This window comes from Phoenix dactylifera, chromosome 5, assembly GCF_009389715.1.
Source record: "Phoenix dactylifera cultivar Barhee BC4 chromosome 5, palm_55x_up_171113_PBpolish2nd_filt_p, whole genome shotgun sequence".
Lineage (NCBI taxonomy): Eukaryota > Viridiplantae > Streptophyta > Magnoliopsida > Arecales > Arecaceae > Phoenix > Phoenix dactylifera.
In genome coordinates this window covers 2,919,813-2,940,101 of record NC_052396.1, presented here as the reverse complement: position 1 = coordinate 2,940,101, position 20,289 = coordinate 2,919,813, and the positions used below count along the sequence as shown (strand labels likewise).

General features: G+C 37.3%; 1 protein-coding gene and 1 pseudogene across 4 annotated transcripts; both read left to right on the top strand.

Annotated features, from left to right (window-relative positions):
• Window positions 1-1,332: 1,332 nt before the first annotated feature.
• On the top strand, window positions 1,333-6,206 carry LOC103704620 (annotated as a pseudogene).
• A 2,009-nt stretch (window positions 6,207-8,215) lies between these two features.
• Window positions 8,216-19,102, top strand: LOC103704619 (polyadenylate-binding protein 2-like). Of its 4 annotated transcripts, XR_003385139.2 has the most exons (7): window positions 8,216-8,400; window positions 8,497-8,599; window positions 10,242-10,312; window positions 12,735-12,926; window positions 13,034-13,161; window positions 17,393-17,501; window positions 18,730-19,029. XR_003385139.2 is itself a non-coding variant. In XM_008787980.2 (6 exons), exons 1-6 carry the CDS (start codon window positions 8,275-8,277, stop codon window positions 18,776-18,778), a joined length of 669 nt encoding a protein of 222 aa, XP_008786202.1. In that variant the 5' UTR covers window positions 8,218-8,274; the 3' UTR covers window positions 18,779-19,102. The 4 variants fall into 4 exon arrangements, 3 of the variants coding, with proteins under 3 accessions (XP_008786202.1, XP_026659461.1, XP_026659460.1); XM_008787980.2 differs by lacking the exon at window positions 17,393-17,501 and having other exon boundaries at window positions 8,218-8,400; window positions 18,730-19,102; XM_026803660.2 differs by lacking the exons at window positions 8,216-8,400; window positions 17,393-17,501 and having other exon boundaries at window positions 10,242-10,307; window positions 18,730-19,102.
• The last annotated feature ends 1,187 nt before the right edge of the window (window positions 19,103-20,289 follow it).

The following is a 20,289-nucleotide window of genomic DNA, read 5'->3' as shown; positions in this document are numbered from 1 at the left end:
AGTGTAACATGGGCCATGGTAGTGGAGATCTAAGTTAATACTACTCCTCGAAAAACTACAGATAAAATAAACAAAAAAAAAATAAGATGCATTGATTTGAACTATCTGGTCCTTTATAAAGTACAAATTTTACTTATTTATATTAAAAGATAATAACCGACCACTCTGATAGTTGTTCTCACATCCGGTTTCCACTCCTAGTGGTTTCGATAATTGAGGCCAATTGTCCTCCTACTACTTATATTTATTGGCACAATTGCTCTGCACTAACTACTAGGTCGATAATTATATCTTTCTAGCCTTAGCCTATTCAGACATCTTACGTTAATTGTCTCTTTTTACTCCAGCCTACTCTTGCACTTTGAAAATATCTTAGAAACTGATTCGACCACCTTGATCTACTCCTACCGGCCATCCGACTTCATATGCCTTATATAGTAATTGATTTGCCAGGAGCCACCATGCATCTTACTTTTGGGATAATGTTCCTATCTCTCTTACATCATTAGTCGTGGACCACCATTCTTAGACTATATTCCATTAATAGTCTTGTCTTAGGATGGTAGCCCATACCCCTTTTAGTTTATACATTAATTTCTTGGCCTATATCCTTAGTGCATTTGCGTGTATTCTTATTGTTTGGTGTTTCGACTCATACTATTAGTATATTGGAATTTTAATGATCACAATTATCGATTAGATGTGATATAAACAAGTGCTCTATATTTTGCTTGTAATAAGTAGCACCTTACTCAAAAGCTAGCAAGGAGGTATTATAAAATTTTTTTTGTTCTGCATAAGTACTAGGACATAACTGATGTATGAGTAATTTTCTAAAAATGAAAAATCAAGATGGTCTTTCTCACGTGAGATCATTTGATTATGCTTTAAGATGCATGATTATGCTTGATCATCCATGATCACGCACGATCATGAAAGATCAGACATCTCAAAGCAATTCCGGTGCGTGATCAGGCGGTCGTGCACACCAAAGACCTGACCCCAATCCCCAACCAAGGCATTCCGTCCAAAGAAAGAAAGTTTACGGTGTGATGGCGACCCATAAATTTCAAAACATCCGTCAACGCGTGCCCCTACACCGAACCTTGGCGCAGCGCCGTGGGGATCCCCTGTCGCCCTTGTCTCCGCTAACGTGCCGTCAAATCCGATTTCCCGAATCCCGACCTCCCTCTCCGACGTAGAAAGCCACGAAGAGGGCGATAGATTTGCTAAAAATCGAGATATTAGCGACGGTCGGTCTCTCTTACAGCAAAAGGTGTCCCCTGCCGTTAGTCTTCTTTCCTTTCCCGCGCCTTTGGATTCGTTTTGGTGCCGGGGTTTGAATTTGGGGCGGCTGGGAGTGAGATGGAGGAGAGGTACGAGCCGTTGAAGGAGCTGGGGGCGGGTAATTTTGCGGTGGCGAGGCTGGCGAGGGACAAGAAGACCAAGGAGCTCGTCGCCGTGAAGTACATCGAGAGGGGGAAGAAGGTATGCATAAAAGATCGCATCTTTATGGTTATATTTTGTTTTCTGTTTGTTGTTCTTGATGGTTATCGTTTCCAGGTTTGCCGATGCGAGTTCTTTGATTAAATTGCGGTGTTTTGGTCCACGGGTTTTGTTTTGGTTTGTCTTTTGAATTCGTTTTGTTGAAGATTTTTTATGGGTTTGGCTTTTGAATTGAATCGTTTGATATGAAGTCCTGAGGAAAGGAAAGATTTCGTTTTTTTTTTCCGTTGTCACTCTCTTGTTTTTTTGTGGCGCTCTTATCAGGGTAGTGGAAGAATGTTTTTGGCTAGAATTTGATATTATTAGGAGGTTACATTGCTATAACTGAGTTTTATGGATTAAGTTTTGTTATAGAATTTTCTTGAATTAGAATGTCTGTATCAGTGCCGTTATCACTTTATTAGTTTATAAGACTTGGATTATGTTTTGCTTCATTCTGATAGTCTATAGCAGGGTTACTCATAGATAAGAACTGACAATTTGGATTTGTATTCCTTATGTTTAATTGGTTGCTCATTATACTCTTTTAAGATTAATCAAGGGCCTTTCCATTATTAATGTCATCATGCCGGTTTTTATGTGAGATATTGTTGTTTAAATCTCTATTTGTCGTATTCTGGTTCAGATTGATGAGAATGTGCAGCGGGAAATCATCAATCACAGGTCTTTGAGGCATCCTAACATCATTCGCTTTAAGGAGGTAAAAACCAAACTCACTTGTCATTTGCTAGCTCTACAGTTGGTCTGTTGATATTGAGCAGTAGCTCATGCCAAAGAGGATGACTGTATGTACAATGTCATTACATTTGAATATGCAGCAATGCTTTCTCTATTTCTGATTAACTAGATATGCGATGCTCATAACATAAAATTCATGGGTTAACAATCTAAGTATTTCTTATATATTCTTGTATGTTAAAGACTATGCAGGAAGATTGATTGAAGTAAGAGATAATTTCATATGTGTAGCATTTCTATTGCAAATAGAGTTTTGCAGTATGTAGGGCTTAAGAGTTTACTAAAGAATGAAATAGGAAAAGCAAAGAAATACTACTCCCAAACTATGTTCAGAAAGATATCTGGAGAATTGAACCATCCTTCACAGTTAAGATCCCACAAACAAAATGTGATTTCTTGGTGTCTGACAGGGTCAGCAGATATCTCTAGTTTCATATTTAATAAAATAAGCTTCTGATGTCCCCTGTATCCTCATAATAGCGGGCATGCTTCTGTTTTTCCTTTTTTTCCCTTTTCTATGTGCAAGTATTAGCCACCTAACAAAAGTTGTATCTTGTGGTTGGAACTGCGAAATATTCATATGCTTCAAAGTGAAGACAAATTCTTGATCACCTTATAAGAGAGCAGTTTAACTTGGTTTCTCTACCAAGTGAATTTCCTGCATACTGAAGTATTTTAAGCAATGCTATTTAACATTTTGCATGTTTTTGTTTATCATAAGTATGAAGTGGGTGATGGATCTTCAACTGAAAAGGTATGGCCCTAAACCAAGCGGAATGGAGGAAAAGAATTCGTGTATCCAACCCCAGCTAGTTTGGGATTAAGGCGTAGTTAAATTGAGTTGTTCGTTCTGTTTAATTTTCATGAGACGCTATAATGTGGTTTGTTGAGGTGACCTCTTAGGTCACATGATCGGTTCCAAGTTCTCACTTCTCATAGAGTTGCTGATTTACCATGCTATAATGACTCATATTTGCTCGTGAAAGGGAACTTCCTTTTTTTTTTTTTTTGTCAAATTTCTATCCATTTTGAGGTTGATCGTCACTTAAAATTTATGCCTTTCTGATAGCACTAAGCACAAAAGATGGAAATGTTTGGGGTTTTCTTGAACCTCCGATATTGTGTACAGTAGCCTCTTTAGCTTATCCAGAAGCTTGGCTTTGTTCGTGAAGCAGCCTTGTCCTCTTTATAATCATTGCATTTGTACAGATTTGAGCCATGTAAGTTTGGATCCTCAAAGGATACACAGATGTGTAAAAAAGAGTTATACATTGCGGCGCACAAAAGCACAACAACCTGGTCTATTCTTCTTACACTCATGTTTCTCTTATGATACTTGAGTTACATGTGATTGGGGAGAAGAGTGGTATTTATAAAAAAGAGCTTTGTATTCATGAGGACGGATGATTATTTGCAGGTAGTGCTAACACCAACACACCTAGCTATTGTCATGGAATATGCTGCTGGGGGAGAGCTCTTTGAGCAGATACTTAGTGCTGGCCGATTTAGTGAAGATGAGGTTGTTTAATTCCTTGTAACTTTATCTCACTGCATGAGCATCCCTAATCAGTGCTTTTCTGGTTATATTAACTTATTATCCATTTGCTTACATATTTGTTTGTTATGTTTGGTGTGAATTGCATCTTCAACAGGCGAGATTTTTCTTTCAGCAGCTGATATCTGGTGTTAGTTACTGTCACGCCATGGTATATTACACATATGTTTGATCTGAATTATCTGAGAAAAAAAGAAGCCATCTCAGCGTTATTTTTGTTATTGTTTTAGGAAATCTGTCACCGTGATCTTAAACTTGAGAATACACTCTTGGATGGGAGTCCAAAACCATGTCTTAAAATTTGTGACTTCGGTTACTCAAAGGTATTGATGTGCTTTTCTTTCTGTAGTTTGTGCTATATTTGGTGCTTGTTATATTATGGGGATGCTTGTTCTCTTTGGAATGCAGTCTACTTTGTGGCATTCGAAACCCAAATCAACAGTAGGTACTCCAGGATACATAGCACCAGAGGTTCTATCACGAAAGGAATATGATGGCAAGGTAACTCTTTCCCCACTTGCCTGTTAAATGTGGATATTAGTGTAGCAATTGTTTTCAGAACTTCAACTGGTGGTCACTAGACAATTTTTTATAATGTGTCTTTAACAAAGATCTGCTCATGGGTCTAGAGTAGAGCTGATCATGGGTTGAGCCTCAGGCCTAAACTATATTCATTTTCAGTCGGGCTTTGGGCTGGGCCTATTTAAGATTTGACATTTTCTGTGCCCAAGCCCGTCCCATGATTAGGTGTAATCCAGAGGTCCCAAGCTTCAAGGCAGCAGCGTATTTTTGTAATGCATGTCATAATTTTGGACATCTGTTTAGCTGGAATTTTAGGTTTTTATCATCTTTAGATACCCTATGAAGTATTGATAACCTGCCTGCGGGGTTCACCCTGTTCTTGTAACACAATTAATATGTTCCTTTCCATTACTTATTTGGGTTCTACTTGGATTTCTTAAATTTATGATAGCTTATTACCTGTTAGGGTCCTAGTTTGTGTTTCTATTGACTTAGTGCAAATTTAAGCATGTCAGGATGATTTTGATAGCTTTATGTTGAAGCCATCATGCTTACTGTAATCAAAATATTCGATCTAAGTGTCTCATATTATTTAGCACTAGGGACCATGTTGGTATGCATCGGCATCCTATCCTGCACATATGTAGGTGGGCATGTCTGTGATCGTGGTCCAGTCGACCAAGGCCATGCGAATATTTGATTTTTCATGCATGGGTATGCACTTATCTGCATCTATTATTGTTCCTAAGAGTTCTTGGTTCAAGCCCTGGAAGCTATCCCATGATCTCTTTTTGTTATTGTGAAGCTGCTCCCACTTCCACTCCATTCCCATATGCTTTGTTGGATGACAAAAGATCAAAGTGCCAACTTCCTTCAATTTTTTTCATTACACATCTTTAGTGTTTCCGTTTCTGGCTTTAAAGTCAAGCACTATAACGAGTCTTTCAGATGTTGCTTCCTATTTATTAACAGCTAGGTGATATGAAATCCCTGATATTCAGATTTCAGATGTTTGGTCCTGCGGTGTCACACTGTATGTGATGTTGGTTGGTTCTTACCCCTTTGAGGATCCTGAGGATCCTAGAAACTTCAGGAAGACAATTAGTGTGAGTTCTTTTTACTCTTATGAGGAGCCTTTTGTTTACTATGTAAAACCATGTAGAAATAACATCATATGCCCAGCAGCAAATATCAACTGTTCAATACTCCATTCCGGACTATGTGCGAGTGTCCCAGGAGTGCAGGCAACTTCTCTCTCGAATTTTTGTTGCCGATCCATCGAAGGTATCCTTCTTCTCCTCACTCAACTCCTCTCTTGATTTTGCAAAGAAAACAATACTAACAGTCTTCGAATTGCCTTACAGAGGATCACAATCCCAGAAATAAAAAAGCATCCTTGGTTTCAGAAGAACTTACCTAAAGAGATTATAGAGGTTGAGAGCACAAATTACATAGTCAGAGAGCAAGATCAGCCCAGTCAGAGTGTCGAGGAAATAATGCGCATCATACTAGAAGCAAAGAAACCAGCGGAATGTTCCTAAGGCAGGTGATCTCTTTGCTTCAGGGTTGGGGGATGCTGGCGTTGCTGAAGCAGATGCAGATACTGAAGAGATTGATAACAGCGGCTATTTCTTGGCACCCATTTGACTAAGCATATTGGGATTCAACAGTACCTTATTTTTTTTAATCATTAATGAAAAAAAAAGGGAACTTAAATCCTATTTTTGAAATTCTTCTATCTTCTTCTAGTTATCTTTTGAGAGATTCGAGTTGAGTGGGTTGAAGGGAATATTCCTTCTCTCCGATCGGATTATATACTACTATATAGTTGAAACTTCTAACTGTCGATTAGGTCACAATGTATATGGACTTAGCTTTAGATTTACATTTGGATGAAGATTGTGAAGTTGATGAGTAAATGGTTTATTTTTGTCAGTGAGCAATTAAGAGTAGACGAAGTTTAACCTACTCATAGTATTGATTGTTTTAGCAAATCATTTTGCTAGATATGGATACTCTGATATTAAATACTAATCAAGGTTTATAACTCCTCTAAGATCCCATGAAATTGGTGTTGGTATTGCCTTGTATGGAATGAAGAGACTGCCCAGTCCTTTGAATATGCTTAAGCTTTTTGAGCTCAAAATTTTATTATGTGAGCTTTGTCAACTTGCAAATGAACAATTATCTAGTGAAGGATCCTCTTGTTGGAATGATACAAGACTGCATGATAACAATAAGTGTGGCGATGGGTCAGGCTAGGTATGGTAAAGCAAAAAAGACCTTCAAACTTTTCTTTCTCCTTTTTGCCAACACCTACTCGTATGCTTTTTATTGATGCTGTAACGAAGGCCTGATGCTTCTTTGTCCTTCCTCAATCTTCTTGATGGTATCTTTCATCTCTCTCTTATCATCTTACTCTCTTCTACTCTCCCTTATAAACATCCATCTGTCGTTGGCCTTAAAATTACTTTGAGCTTGTTCAGATTTCCAAATTAGCTGATTTCAGTTAAATTAAATTTTAAATTTAACTCATTCCCGTGTCTATGTGAGAAAAAATGCTATGATCAATCATTGTCCCGCTCCTCGTTCAATTTCCTGTCCTTTATAGCAATCAGGGATTGGCGCAATATTCGGCAGGCTTAACATAATGTTGAAGTGAGAAATAAAGTGCAATATGTTAACAATTTTCATTATTTGAGGATTTTTTTTTAGTAATTGCTGAGAGATTCTTGTTGCAATGTGTGAGTCCAGCTCCAAATCATAAGATTACAAGTTTAATGCATCTTTGATTAAATGCTATTCTAAAATTTTTGTATTATTTTTTTAATTATATTCCTATATTAAAAGAATATTTTCATGCCATATCCTTCTTTCGCATTTATAAATTCTATTTCTAATATGACCTTATAATAATGTATCATGTTCTTTAACTATACCCTCCATTCTAACAACATCGACGCTCCCATAATGTGGTTAAAGGATCTCCGATCAAAATATTATTGCCCTTTATAATAGTTATAACATCTATAATTCGCCGTACCGATATATACAGTTTCCATCTAAAATTTACTATACTATATCAATATCTAATTGAGATTCAATATGATAAACTGATCTTTATACTTGACGTATCGAAATTATATCAGCATAATATCTATATAGGATTCGATCCTGGAACGATGAATTTTGATAGTTATTATTTATCTAAAGATGTCGAGCTTGTGATTTTTCGAGTTAAAAAATAATAATATCACATAGCTATTATGTAATGTCATTGATAAAAGAAAAAAAAAACGGTTACAACGTAAATAACAACATCACTATTTACCCATGTCACAGTTGATTCAATAAAGAACAATTTTTGAGGGGTGACTTGTTAATAAATTATTTTTACATGGCATGTAAATTTGAATATTGAAATGTATTATCCAGTTGCCTCAACAGTACATATTATCAATAATGATCAAGTTTTTCTTTCATAACAGTTATTATAACACTTGTTATAACCAGCGAAGTAATGATGAATATTTTAAAATTAATTATTAATAAGCATAATGTTATGCCGGCGTCGAATCGTCATGGCTTCGGCTTGTATCTTTTGCGCAAAGAATGATTTTTTTCCCTTCATAATATCAACCATTGGATCGTATTTTGCACAGATCTAAAAGCACTCTAATTTTTTCACCGTTTCCCGCGACATCCCCCCCCCCCCCCCAACCGGATGGATCCATCCATCCCCTCGTTGTCATGGACGGCGATTAACTTGTCATCCATGCCGGAAATACCCCTACAGCTATGTAAAAAAAAAAAAATAACTCGGTCACCTTGTCCTCCCCCCCCCCCCCCCCCCCCCCCCCCGCGGCTAGGTTTTGCTTTCGTTCTTTATAAATTCACCCCCCGCCCCCCAACGAAAGAGCCGGTACTCGTAACAGCGGCATCGAGAGGCAGCAATGGACCCCCACGAGCACGAGGTCTACGGCGGCGACATCCCCGAGGAGGAGGGCGAGATGGAGGCCGACGACCTGGAAATGGCCTCCGGCGCCACCGCCGAGGACGAATCCGCCTCCAAAGAGGAGGTCCCCTTCTTCTCTTCTCATCCTGATCTTCTTGCCTCTTTTCTAGGGTTTCTGTGATGCTGTACTTTTCCTTCCAATCTCGCGGTTGCGATGCAGAACATAGAGGAGATGAAGAAGAGGATGAAGGAGATCGAGGAGGAGACCGGCGCCCTAAGGGAGATGCAGGCCAAGGTCGAGAAGGAGATGGGCGCCGTCCAAGGTACTCTCTCCATTTTTTTTCTTCTTCTAAAGATTTCTATTTTTTTGTTTGTTCGGATGCTTGCTTTTTGATTCGGATTCTTTTCGAGGTTTTTCTTTATGCAGCATATGGGGAACTATTTAGTAGCATTCGATTTCTCTATAGTATCGGTGTGTTTCTTAGCGTCTGCCAAGGTCTTTGTTTCTTTGTTCTTTTAATCTAAACTCTGTCCTTTTGTTTTGTTTCATATGAACTTAATTGCTAATATAAAGAAGTTGTATAAATTATTTTACTTTTCTTAAGTATGAGAATCTGAATGCTTCACTTTCTCAAAAATTGGAAGATGTTGTTTTCAGTTCTAATACAAATGTTTATTACAGGCCAAATTATTACCTCATGGTTAAGTTCTGCTTTCTCAACTAACAAATGAGGAAAAGTCCCGATGACTCTACTTAGTAGAACATAAGGAATGAAAAGAAATAAATAACCCAAAATTTCTCTATATCTAATTTTTCCTTCTGTGGCTGGTATCGGCCAGCTTCAACTGAAAGCTTCACGATAATGCGATTTGGTCCACTTCCAGCTAAAACAAATGCATTTCAGCTGAGAGTTTTCCAGCCTTTCTTTTTGATATCAAAATAAAGATGTAGTGTATAGGTTTATCTTTTTTTGTTAGAGCATTCTCACTGTTGAATGAGTAATTTTAATGTAGTAGGGGTATTGGGACAGCACATGGACTATGATGCATGGAGGTTAAAAGGACTGACGTGGAACTTAATGATACTAATTGATGTCATGGGTTTGTGGTGGATGGTGAAATGAAAATTACAGCAAAGCGACAGATAGGAAGAGTGTGCATCCTTAGTCAAGGAGGAAGCAAAAGAACCTCAAGTTAGCGTTTTTTTTTTCAATATTATTTTTTTTTGCCTTCGAGTTCTCCACTTAGTGAATACATTAGACTAAAAATATTGGCAAATTAGGACTGCTTTGCTTGACAAGGAAATGGATGCCTTTAAAGCAAGTGAAGAAGTGACCGTGCTATATGGATATTTCCAACTGTTTATTATGATAGTTTTACCAGGTACTGGACTTTCTCCTTGTTGTTTCTCCATGTATCGGATCTGCCTTCTAAGCAGTGATATTTGCATAGAAGCTTCTATTCCAGCAGTCTATATGGATCCATCAGTAATACAGTGGTGGAGCCTATCATCCAAAATATAAATGTCTGTTATCTTTATTAAAGAACCGGTCGTTGCATTTTAGAAGCTTTTAGTGTAATTACAACTACTGTGTCGATAAACTATAATATATGATTAACAAAAAATTCCATGAGCAATCTGAAAATTTGACTATTAAGCTTTAACCTGTCCTGATGTACTTGGCGATGTTTATGGATTGCTTATGAAAGGTGTCTTGCAGGATCTTTGGTCTATTTTAAACTCTGGAGATGTCAGCAAGAATAAAATTCTATTATATGCTAAGATTAGTGCACGCTTTTTAATATATGCTGCATACAGTTGTGAGTGCAGACCACTTGCAATACTACTACATTTTCGACGTCTTTATATTTTCTTGGTATGCTTGTATAGGATGTTCATCTAGATATATTCTGCTTGGCATACTGTAATCTTTTCCTTTTTGTTGATTTGAATCATGTACAAAGATTCTTCTGGTGCTGCTGCAACCCAAGTCGAAAAAGAGGAGGTGGATTCTCGTTCAATCTATGTTGGTAATGTGAGGTTTTCTACTCCCTGTTTATCGTTACTTGATCTTTTTTCTCCCTGTTATCCCTTTATTTATGCCTCTATTCATGGTTCAAGTAACAAACTAATACAGTGAAGGTGGATCTCAAACTGAGAGAATGACAGTGTTTTAGGTTTGGCGCTCAACATAGGGGAGAGCCACAAAGGATTTGCATATGGTTAACTTAATTGAATTTTGGAGCATGAGAACATTGAGTAAAGCAAAATTTTTAATTAAAAAATTGAAAGTAAAGCAGGGGGAAGCGGTTCATATAATTGTTTACTTTATAACTTTTGTTTGACTAGGATAAGTACAGGCAACCTTCATTCTGCGATAACTTTGATCATTTGGATAAAATTTATGTAGTCTATATTTAAGGCAGTAACATTATGTTAAGATATTAATTTCTTTATATGTACAAAGGGTGGGGCAGCTGACTAATTCTCCACACTGTTATTCTTCCTCATCAATTTATTTTTGTTTGATGTACTTTAATTTAATGAAGATATTGAAATCCACATCTATACTATGACTGTTGATCTGACGGCAAAACTAAATAGCTCTTGCTAACTCTCTCTCTCTCTCTCTCTTTGTGTCTCTCCATTTCAAACAATCCCATGTTAGATACATCTAGTTTTGATCCATGGCAAACCCATGCATGTAACTTGGACATAACTTTTTTGGATGAGCAAAAGGTATGCACTTTTTATTCAAAGAAATGAATCTGAGTGATACTGCGGTAATAGAGGTCAAAATAGTTGATACAATACCAATTTTGGGCTGAAAACATCTAATACTTAAGGAGTTATGCTAAGAATTTTGTGATTGTACAAAGTATCTAAGTGTTTTTGCTAAAGTTTGAAATTTTAGCTTTATTATACAATGTTACATTTTTTTTTCTCTCTAAGGAGTTTAAGGAGGTTTTATCAAGGTTGAAATAATATAGTTTGTGTATATGAAAAAATTTCAGTTATCTTACAAGTGTCTCAAGATCACTGAATATTCTGACTTGCAACACTCTGAAGATCAACAGAACATTCTTAATTAATGATGTATTTGTAATTTTTGATGTCTCTTTTCCTATATTTTTAATTTTTTAGTACTGATAGATCAAACTTGATATTCTATATTGAATGAGGAGACAGATGAGGAGTTTGGTGTTTCGGAGGAGAGGCCGTGATGCAGAATGTGGAAACATTTAGTGCATGGGTTATGGGCTAGTAAGTATTAACCATATTTCTGACATCCAGATTACAAAAACAAAATCAAGATGGGCTGGTCAAAACATTCAGTATCTGCTTCCCACGATGAGTGGTTAACTTTTTTTCTTCAGAGAGCATGATTATTAGTGAAATGGAATCATCAAATATTTATTGGTTAGTTGCCTTGCAGACTTACCAACATTAGCCAATGCTGATATGTTTTCTATGCCTGTTTTGCATAAAATGTTCCTGGATCATTGATCCACTGAAATTTTTTCACTCATTGACAATATTCTGAAGAACATAAACCTTGCAAATTGTTGAGTGATAGGCATGGAGTAGGTTCTTGTTGTGTTCTCCTTAAGCTTTTAAAATATGCTCAGCAATTGCATGGTTCTCACATGTTGTTGCAGTTCCTATGCTCGCATGACTTGCCATGTGATATGGTGCCATGCTTGCTCATTAGATGCGTGCTTTTAAATTGAGTTTGGTGCTACCTTGGGCAAGATTGTCCCTCTTTTTACTGTTGGCCACCTTTTTTTTCCGAATTTGCAGTATAAGTCATATTGCAGAAATGCCAAGGACTTGCTTACTTCTAAAGCATATCAAACAGACCTTGCTATTTGTGTGGGTTCAACTTCATGAATTCTTTTCAGCATTACTGTCCAGACTTTGGAGTCATGTCTTCTGTCAATGTGATGAACATGTGAAAGCAGTGACTTTTCATGGTATGCCTTAGCTTGTTTCTTATGAGTGTTGGACAGCTGTAGCTTAGAGCTGGCTTGTTGATCGGGCTGTTTTTGTGTCTGCTTTTTTTTTTCTTTCAGGGGGGGTGTTGGGTCATCTAATGTTGTTCATAGTTTAAAGTAGCATGCGAAATAAGTTAGAGGAAGCAGAAAAGTGGTCCGTAGATGGGTTTCACACCACAATGCAGGAGGGCACTTCAAATTTGGAGAATGTGTCTGAATTGAATTACAGGGAATTTCTATTTGGTACATTGTTGTTTATAAATCTCCGATTAATTCGTAGTTCTGTGGGACAGTTCTACAAATTATTCAAGATGCATTTCATTTTGCTTCATCATTTTGTACTGAAAATATTCATTTGACGAGCAAATTCTTGTATCATTTTCTTCTTGGAATGGTATATATATAGACAAGCATATTGTCTTAGAACTATTAGTTTTAGTAATCTGCCATCCCCTTGCTCAGGTAGACTATGCTTGCACTCCTGAGGAAGTTCAACAGCACTTCCAATCCTGTGGGACAGTGAACAGGGTTACAATTCTAACAGACAAATTTGGTCAACCCAAGGGATATGCATATGTGGAGTTTGTTGAAGTAGATGCTGTTCAGAACGCTCTGCTGTTAAATGAATCAGAGTTGCATGGTCGTCAATTGAAGGTTCTTACCTTTTTATCTTCCGGATTAAAATTTGTTAGTTTATGCATACAGATTTTGTTGGTTTATGAATACAGACCTTTTTATATCAGAATCTGGCGATTGTGCAGGTGTGTGCTAAAAGAACCAACGTTCCAGGGATGAAGCAGTACCGGGGACGGAGGCCTAATCCATATACGGCATTTCGACCCCGACGACCTTACATGCCACCCCCATTTTATTCACCTTATGGATATGGGTATGAGCTTCTGAATATTTTCTTGTTCCTTGCTGTTGTATGCGCAAAACACATTTATTAGTGGCTTTTTATGTTTGAAAAGGGATTTGATTGATGCTCTTGTTTTTGAGTGCCTTTTACATGACCATTTAATTTAAGAGAATTATACTAGTAATGATAAAGACAAAAAAATTCCTATATTGTGCAAAAGTTTAATACAGTTATTGCTTTTTAATTCCTAAAAATGCATGGCAACTTCTGATTGGCTTCCATACTTGTACAGGGCCACATTCTCATGGCAACTAAAACCAAAGAAAATGTTAATTTATGTAATTCTATTACTTTTTTAGTTCTTAGACAACTAAAAATGTCGTGTAATATGTTAGTTTATGTGCCTAGGACCAAGGTTTGCCAAACCGGGCCGAACCTCCTGATTCAGGCAGTACCGAACCGACCCGGTGCAAAATTGGGTTGGTTCGTCATTCATATTTGGTTCCGGCTGGTAGGGGTTGGAACTGATATTGGACCGGCCGGAACCGGTCCTTTACCATCCGGAACCGGCCCGTTCGGTACCGACTCGGTAACCCGGTTGTGAACCGGGTTGAGTATGGGCCACCTATCACTGTCCTTTTGGTTTGGTCCGGTACCGAACCGTACCGGGCGCCGACCAGTACGGGTCTCGGTACCGGTTCGGCGGACCTTGCCTAGGAACATTCATTAACCTTTCACTATAGTTAATGATGTTAGTGCACATGATGGTAAGCTCTGTCCCACCAATCAACAGTTTGGTTGGATTAGCATTTAATCTTTCTTGTTGTACTTGTAGGTTTGACATTTCTGACCATCATCAATGAGGACGTTATGTTTCAGTTTTGCTTTGGCATCACATTAAATCCCCCACGTGTCAAGCCTTTGATCTATACTCACCATGAAGTCCAACTTTCTTCTTTTTTTTCCCTGGATGGAAAAGGAGGCAGAAGCTATCTGAATTTATTCAGGGAAGAAGAATGAATTAAAAAAAGAAGAGTAAAAAGAGAAGGATTGGAAGGTGTCTAATCCTAAAGAGGAGGAACATTAGAAATTAGCCCATCCAACCATGTGGCTGACTCTAGAAAAGCTAAGAAGCTGCTTTTGATTACACAAAATGGATCAATCCTTGAAGAGATAGAAGCTGAAATGTAATATTTGCTCATCCGAAGCAGTCTTGTTGGGGAAGATTCTCGCATTTCTCTTTCTAGCATGTCCAAAGTAGAGCAGCACATAACTGGTCAAAGGCTCCTATAGGTTTTTAGGAATGTAGTATCACTATGAAGTTCAACATGCCATTTTTTTTTTTTTTTTTTACCACTGAGTGCTGGCTCAGATGGTATTACCTTTTGCCCCTTGGGTGAGAGGTTGAGGATCTAATTCCAAGAAGCATTGTGATGTGCAACCTGGATTCAGGAGATAGAGAATTTTATTTCTCGATGTTTCCTTCGGATACTGTGTCTTATCGAAGGTGTGAATATGGGTTTCGGTTTCATCTGGACCAAATAATTTTCAGCTTCAGCAGTTTCAGCTTTAATCTGATAGTTTGGTGGAAAATAATTAAAAAATAATCAGAAATTGAGAAAAATAAAAATAAAATATTTTTGATGATAAAAAGAAAAATAAAATAGAAAAATGGAGAAAACAAAATTGATTCAAAGGAAGGGCTTCCTTTTAAATTACATTTTATTGTTTTGGACTTCCATTTTTATCATTTCGATAGTTCCACCAAGACAACTGAAAAAAACATAATTTTAAAAGAAGACAATTTTAGATTCTGACATGTTATTTTATTTTTGATGTTAATATAACATATGTTGATGTAAATGTCTGAAATTTGAGCCTCAGGATAGGTGAATCTCATCTTAAAAGAGCCTCATTCAGATCTCTTTGAAATGTAATGCTGCAGTAATTCTAAATCATATCAAAACTCAGAGTCTATGTTTTATTTTGATAAAATTCATTTACATTTAATGATATGAAGAGTTGAGAAAAAATATGGGCATATGTAGCTCATGCTCTGATGAATTTGCCTTTAAAGCTAGTTTTTGCTGAAAATCCAAAACCAATCTTGGTTTGGATTATTTCCTGTTTGAACCAAAGTGTTTTAGTTTTGGAGTTTTGGGCCCAAACGATGCTTAGGGGTGTTGAGCCATAGACCAAAGTCACCAAATATTTGTTGGGAATATGGGAAGTATTAGCTATGGTGCGTCCTAATAGCCTTTATCAGCCACTCAAAACTCTTTAAGGCTTTTCTTAAAATTTTGTTCCAATCATTATCTTCTATTGTTTGGCTTGGTTAAGTGTTGGTGAGAATTTATGAGATTTACCAAGTATGTGGATAAGGAGAGTATGCATAGATCAAGACCCTTTCCAATACTAATCAAGTTTAGATGAGGTCTGAGTCCCACAGGGAACCTAGGTCCTTATGAGTAAGGTTTGTGGCAAGTTAGTATCTATGGTCCTGTAAAGCAATGTTTTTGCAATAGAAAATAGTCATTTAGGTGGATGTCAAACATTACCATGGTATATTGAATGAAAATGATTTAGTTATTTTGTTGGCGTCTTCTATATCTCCTTTTTACTAATTAACCCACAATAGAAGGTGTGGTTCCAACTGCAAGAATTCTAGATGATATGGCAAAAATAATGTCATGTGAAGACAATTAAACAAGCAAGAGAACAATTAAAAGGGAATGGAGGCAAATGTTACGGATGTGATAAGTAATATTAAACTTGAGCATCTAACTAATAGTCCACAAGTCATTTTATTAGTGTATCACTAATATTCAGGTCGTACATTAGTTTGCTCTTCAAAGAATCAATGTGTCAACACTGGAGGCGGTGCTTTTGGTGGATTTGAGAGGCTGAGAGATCAATGGTGAGAGATGGCCAAATGATGCAAGGGTTTGACAGAAGCAAGAGAACAATTAAAAGGGAATGGAGGCAAATGTTACGGATGTGATAAGTAATATTAAACTTGAGCATCTAACTAATAGTCCACAAGTCATTTTATTAGTGTATCACTAATATTCAGGTCGTACATTCTTTTGCTCTTCAAAGAATCAATGTGTCAACACTGGAGGTGGTGCTTTTGGTGGTTTTGAGAGGCTGAGAGATCAATGGTGAGAGATGGCCAAATGATGCAAGGGTTTGAGGTAGGGTTGTCATTTAGACCCTTGTAGATCCTAACCCAAAGCTGGTTAAGACGGAAATTGGAAATTTTAGGGCGGGGCATGAATTTCTGAAATATATGCTTCGGTAGAGCGACTTGACCTGGTATATTATGTAATTTGTGTGCAATTTGTAAACTTGAATCAATTTACTTGTTACATATATAAACACAACTATGCAAATACCAAGATTTAAAGTTTTGGCAAACTGATCCATTTTGCTTGAAATTGATCGGTTTCGGCCAAGACTGAACCGAAACTGACCCCATTTCTGGGTTTTGGTCAGTTTCGGCCGAAACTGAAAGAAGCAAGCAATAGATGTTATTTTAAAACTTTCTTTTGGTGTTTTCTATCTTATATTTGTTATCTTTTTATTTGTTTAAGTACATTAGTTATGTAGAACCAGTTTTCAATGGATTTTCTTTTTTTTCTTGAGTTAAAAAAGGGAAACTAATAAATATCCTTCTTGATGCCCAAGGCTTCTAATGATCCATGCCTTAGCACTTTAAAAAAAGTATTCTAAACAACTAAATACGATATATTTTACTAAAATAATATTTTTATATTCAAGAAATAAAACATTTCATAAAGGAGATGAGAGGAGATCTCACTTGAGCTGCTGAGCAAGGGGTTGGAGGAGGAGGGAGGCGAGGGAAAGTGGGCGGTTCTAGATTCTGCTCCGGCAAGGAGAGTGGGTGAAGGGAGGTCCCGAGCAGTGGATGAGCAGAGTGGAAGGAGACCTAGGAGAGCGGCCGCTGAACCAAATTGCTGAAGCCTGAAGTTACCGAACCAGGTGAACCGCTTAGTGTGCATGCGTCTGTGTACAAGTCGATTCAGTTTAAGTTGGCTTTTTAAAAAAAATCTTAAACTGAAACCAAATGGATTTGTGTGGTTCGATAAACTTTCTAAATGGAAGCCAAACTGAACGTGGAAAAACCCTACCAAAACCAAACTGAAATAACTGGTTTAGATTGTTTTTACTGTTTGGTCAGTTTTCTTGCATACCTCTACAAGAATATATATGATTTCTTAGGGTACATGCTATAATCTAGGAATTGAAGTCTGGATTCACTGTCAAAGCCAGACCACAAGGATGCCTCCTGCCATCAGGCCTACGGATTCTCAGACTAGTTGGCCACCTTCCAAATCAGCACATATCAGGTCTCTTGATGCATGTGAATACTACTTCTTAACCTGCAATATTTTATAATGACATAGAAACTTGTTATGTGGATGCCACTTTTGGGTATTAGTTGTTGCCTTGGCATTTGTCGGTTATGCTTTCTTATAATGGTTCCCCTACTTTTTTAATTGTTCTCATGCGATATTGTTTTTGTCATCTTTCCTAGTGAGTTCTTACAATTGGAAATTGCACCTTTTTCTCTTACACTTGAACCATGAGAGCTTTGAATAAATTAAAATAACTAACATGTTTCCACTCACATAGTAGCTTTTGTCATCCACTTAAGTGACCCTGTCTTCTAAAGCAAAGATGTCTTGATATACAAGACATGCAATTTGTTTGATGTTTGAGAACTCAGATACTAAACTCTTCCTAATTTTTCTTATGGGGACCCACTTTGATGTTGAACCAATCCAAATCTGACGTCAGGTAAGTTAGGGATTTACCCTTGTGGATCTTGGTACCACTAGAGTCGACATCACCCGTATTCTGTGAGAGCATCTTAACTGTTGACTTCTGTTTTTGAATTTTTCATACAATTGTACATTTGGGATCTTCAACAGTCAAATTATCGCTATTGGCCAAACAGTTCAACAATCTGATTGAAGTGTTCACCCGTAGTTTTAAGCAGCCACATATATTTGATAAAAGCTTCTTGGCTTCAATACTACCAAAAAAAAAAACAAATATTAACATTTTACGTCAAAATTATAAAAAATAATGGGAGCATATCTTGGTTGATGGATTAACCAGGGACTGGTGTTTCAGGCATGACTCACAAGCAACTTGCGGTTTCAGTCTGATGACACACTGATTTCATTGTCATCTTTACACGTATATTGTTTCCGACACATTATCCTTTTCTGATAGTTAAAACTTATCCTTTATTCGTCAATAATTAGCATTCAAAATAATTTTATTTTTGGTAGATTAATAATATAAAACTGGTAAAAACTCTCTTCTATGTGGAGCCAAAGTGTCATGAAATCTGTATACTTACTGGAGCTGTTAATGTTTCTGTACTTCCTGTCTGTCTGGTTTTTTTTCTGCTTGCGTCAACAAATATCAATTCGAAAAGGGTGTAGCATAATTGTCCCACAACAGTATCTAATTGTGGATTGATGTTTCTGTCAACTAGTTTATTGCACTGCTATCTGCATCCCATATCCTCTAGATGACATTTCCTTTTTTCCATCACTTTGCCAGCAAGTCTCCAAGGTTCAGGAGGCCCATGCGCTACCGGCCATACAACTGAAATAGTTTGTGTTTTAACTGCACCGCAGCCACTCCTTGATTCTTGGATCAGGAACATGATCAGATTGAAAGCCAGATTCCTAATGTGTACCTTGATATAAAGAACCATTCTACACGCTTGTACTATCTTCTGCAGATGGGAATTTTATTGTAACTTGGAAATTGTTCAGGCTTTTGACCCGCCCATTCTAACCAATGGTTGCTCGCTTGTGGTAAATACCACGTGGAGATGTCACTATTGTTATTGTTGTATCTGGATCTATGCATGTTACGTGGTGCATTATTAGCTTAGAATGGTTAATATTTTTCCAAAATATCTTCGGAAGAATGTGTTTTTCTGAGTTGTCGTTTGCCAGGTCCCTGGAGATGTATAGTGTGTTTTTTTTTTCTTTAAGAAAGGGGATCTCCTCTCTCTCACATCTTTTTGAGAACAGGATGCTTGGGGTTTATGAGGAAGTTTTTCTTGCAGATATATCGGGGTTTATAAGGAAGTTTTTCTTGCAGATATATCGCCGTTCTTTTTTTTTTAAAAAAAAATAAAAATTGTGAGAATTGTCCATTCAGCTCAGAAGTCCCCAGGAATTGGCATTAGTGGAGTTATTTCTTCAGCAGGAAAATGTATTGCTCCGGTTATTGGTGATGCAAGTTCCCTTTTATTTCCAGTTCTTTTTTCTTTTTATTTCTCTTAGGTAGTCTGCCGCCTGGTTTGGATCCCATGGGATGCAATTATATGCTGTCAGTGACGTTTTTCAGGTGCGTTTGGTGTCGTTAAAAATGCTGTATCTGCTGGCGTGTATCGAGCAGGCCACGAAGACCGCACAGCAAGTTTGTGTAAAGGAATTTAGCCTGTAAATTTTTTAGCATATGCTCCATTTCAATACCAACAAATAACCTGCCAGCCTTAATAATTAGAATAAACTTGTCAATTTTGTAATTAATCATTAATAGACTAATAATTACTACCAACTAAAAGTGCTTTTCTGAAGCACGAGTAAGAGGATTAAGAAGCTTTTTCTCTCTCTCTCTCGGAATTGTGTACTATGTAAGTTATGTACCAAAGCTGATATTCTGATGACCCGGAGCATCGGAATGAGTACGTACTGAATTCAAAAAGCGCTCACCGATGGTGAGTGAATGAGTACGGTAATTTTTTCCCATTGCATTGCATACTACCGGCGGAACGAACACCACAGGCTCGCTCGATCCACTCCAAAGAGGGAGCAACGTGCTCCCCCTCTCCACTACAAGTCAGTTCTAAAACCTAGAGTTTATTCCTATACTTCGTCTGCTTTTCCAACCATAACCGACTCAGCGGAAATAGGCATCAGTTTTAGTGATTAAAAATCCACAACATTTAGAAAAACAGGTCAAAATTCAGGAATCCCAAATAGATGCAATCACCTGCCGAATGTAGAACGCATGATTGATTTCTCTTGCAATGCTGATGACACCTCGCAGTGGACGACCTTGAACCAGCCAACTTGTAATTTATTTATCTAGAGAAGATTTCGA

Bases quoted from the DNA above. Each gene is read 5' to 3' on its own strand.
- LOC103704619 (XM_008787980.2), top strand. From the start codon at position 8,275: ATGGACCCCCACGAGCACGAGGTCTACGGCGGCGACATCCCCGAGGAG. The intron at 8,401-8,496 runs GTCCCCTTCTTC...GTTGCGATGCAG, and splicing joins AATCCGCCTCCAAAGAGGAG to AACATAGAGGAGATGAAGAA. The intron at 8,600-10,241 runs GTACTCTCTCCA...TCATGTACAAAG, and splicing joins GGAGATGGGCGCCGTCCAAG to ATTCTTCTGGTGCTGCTGCA.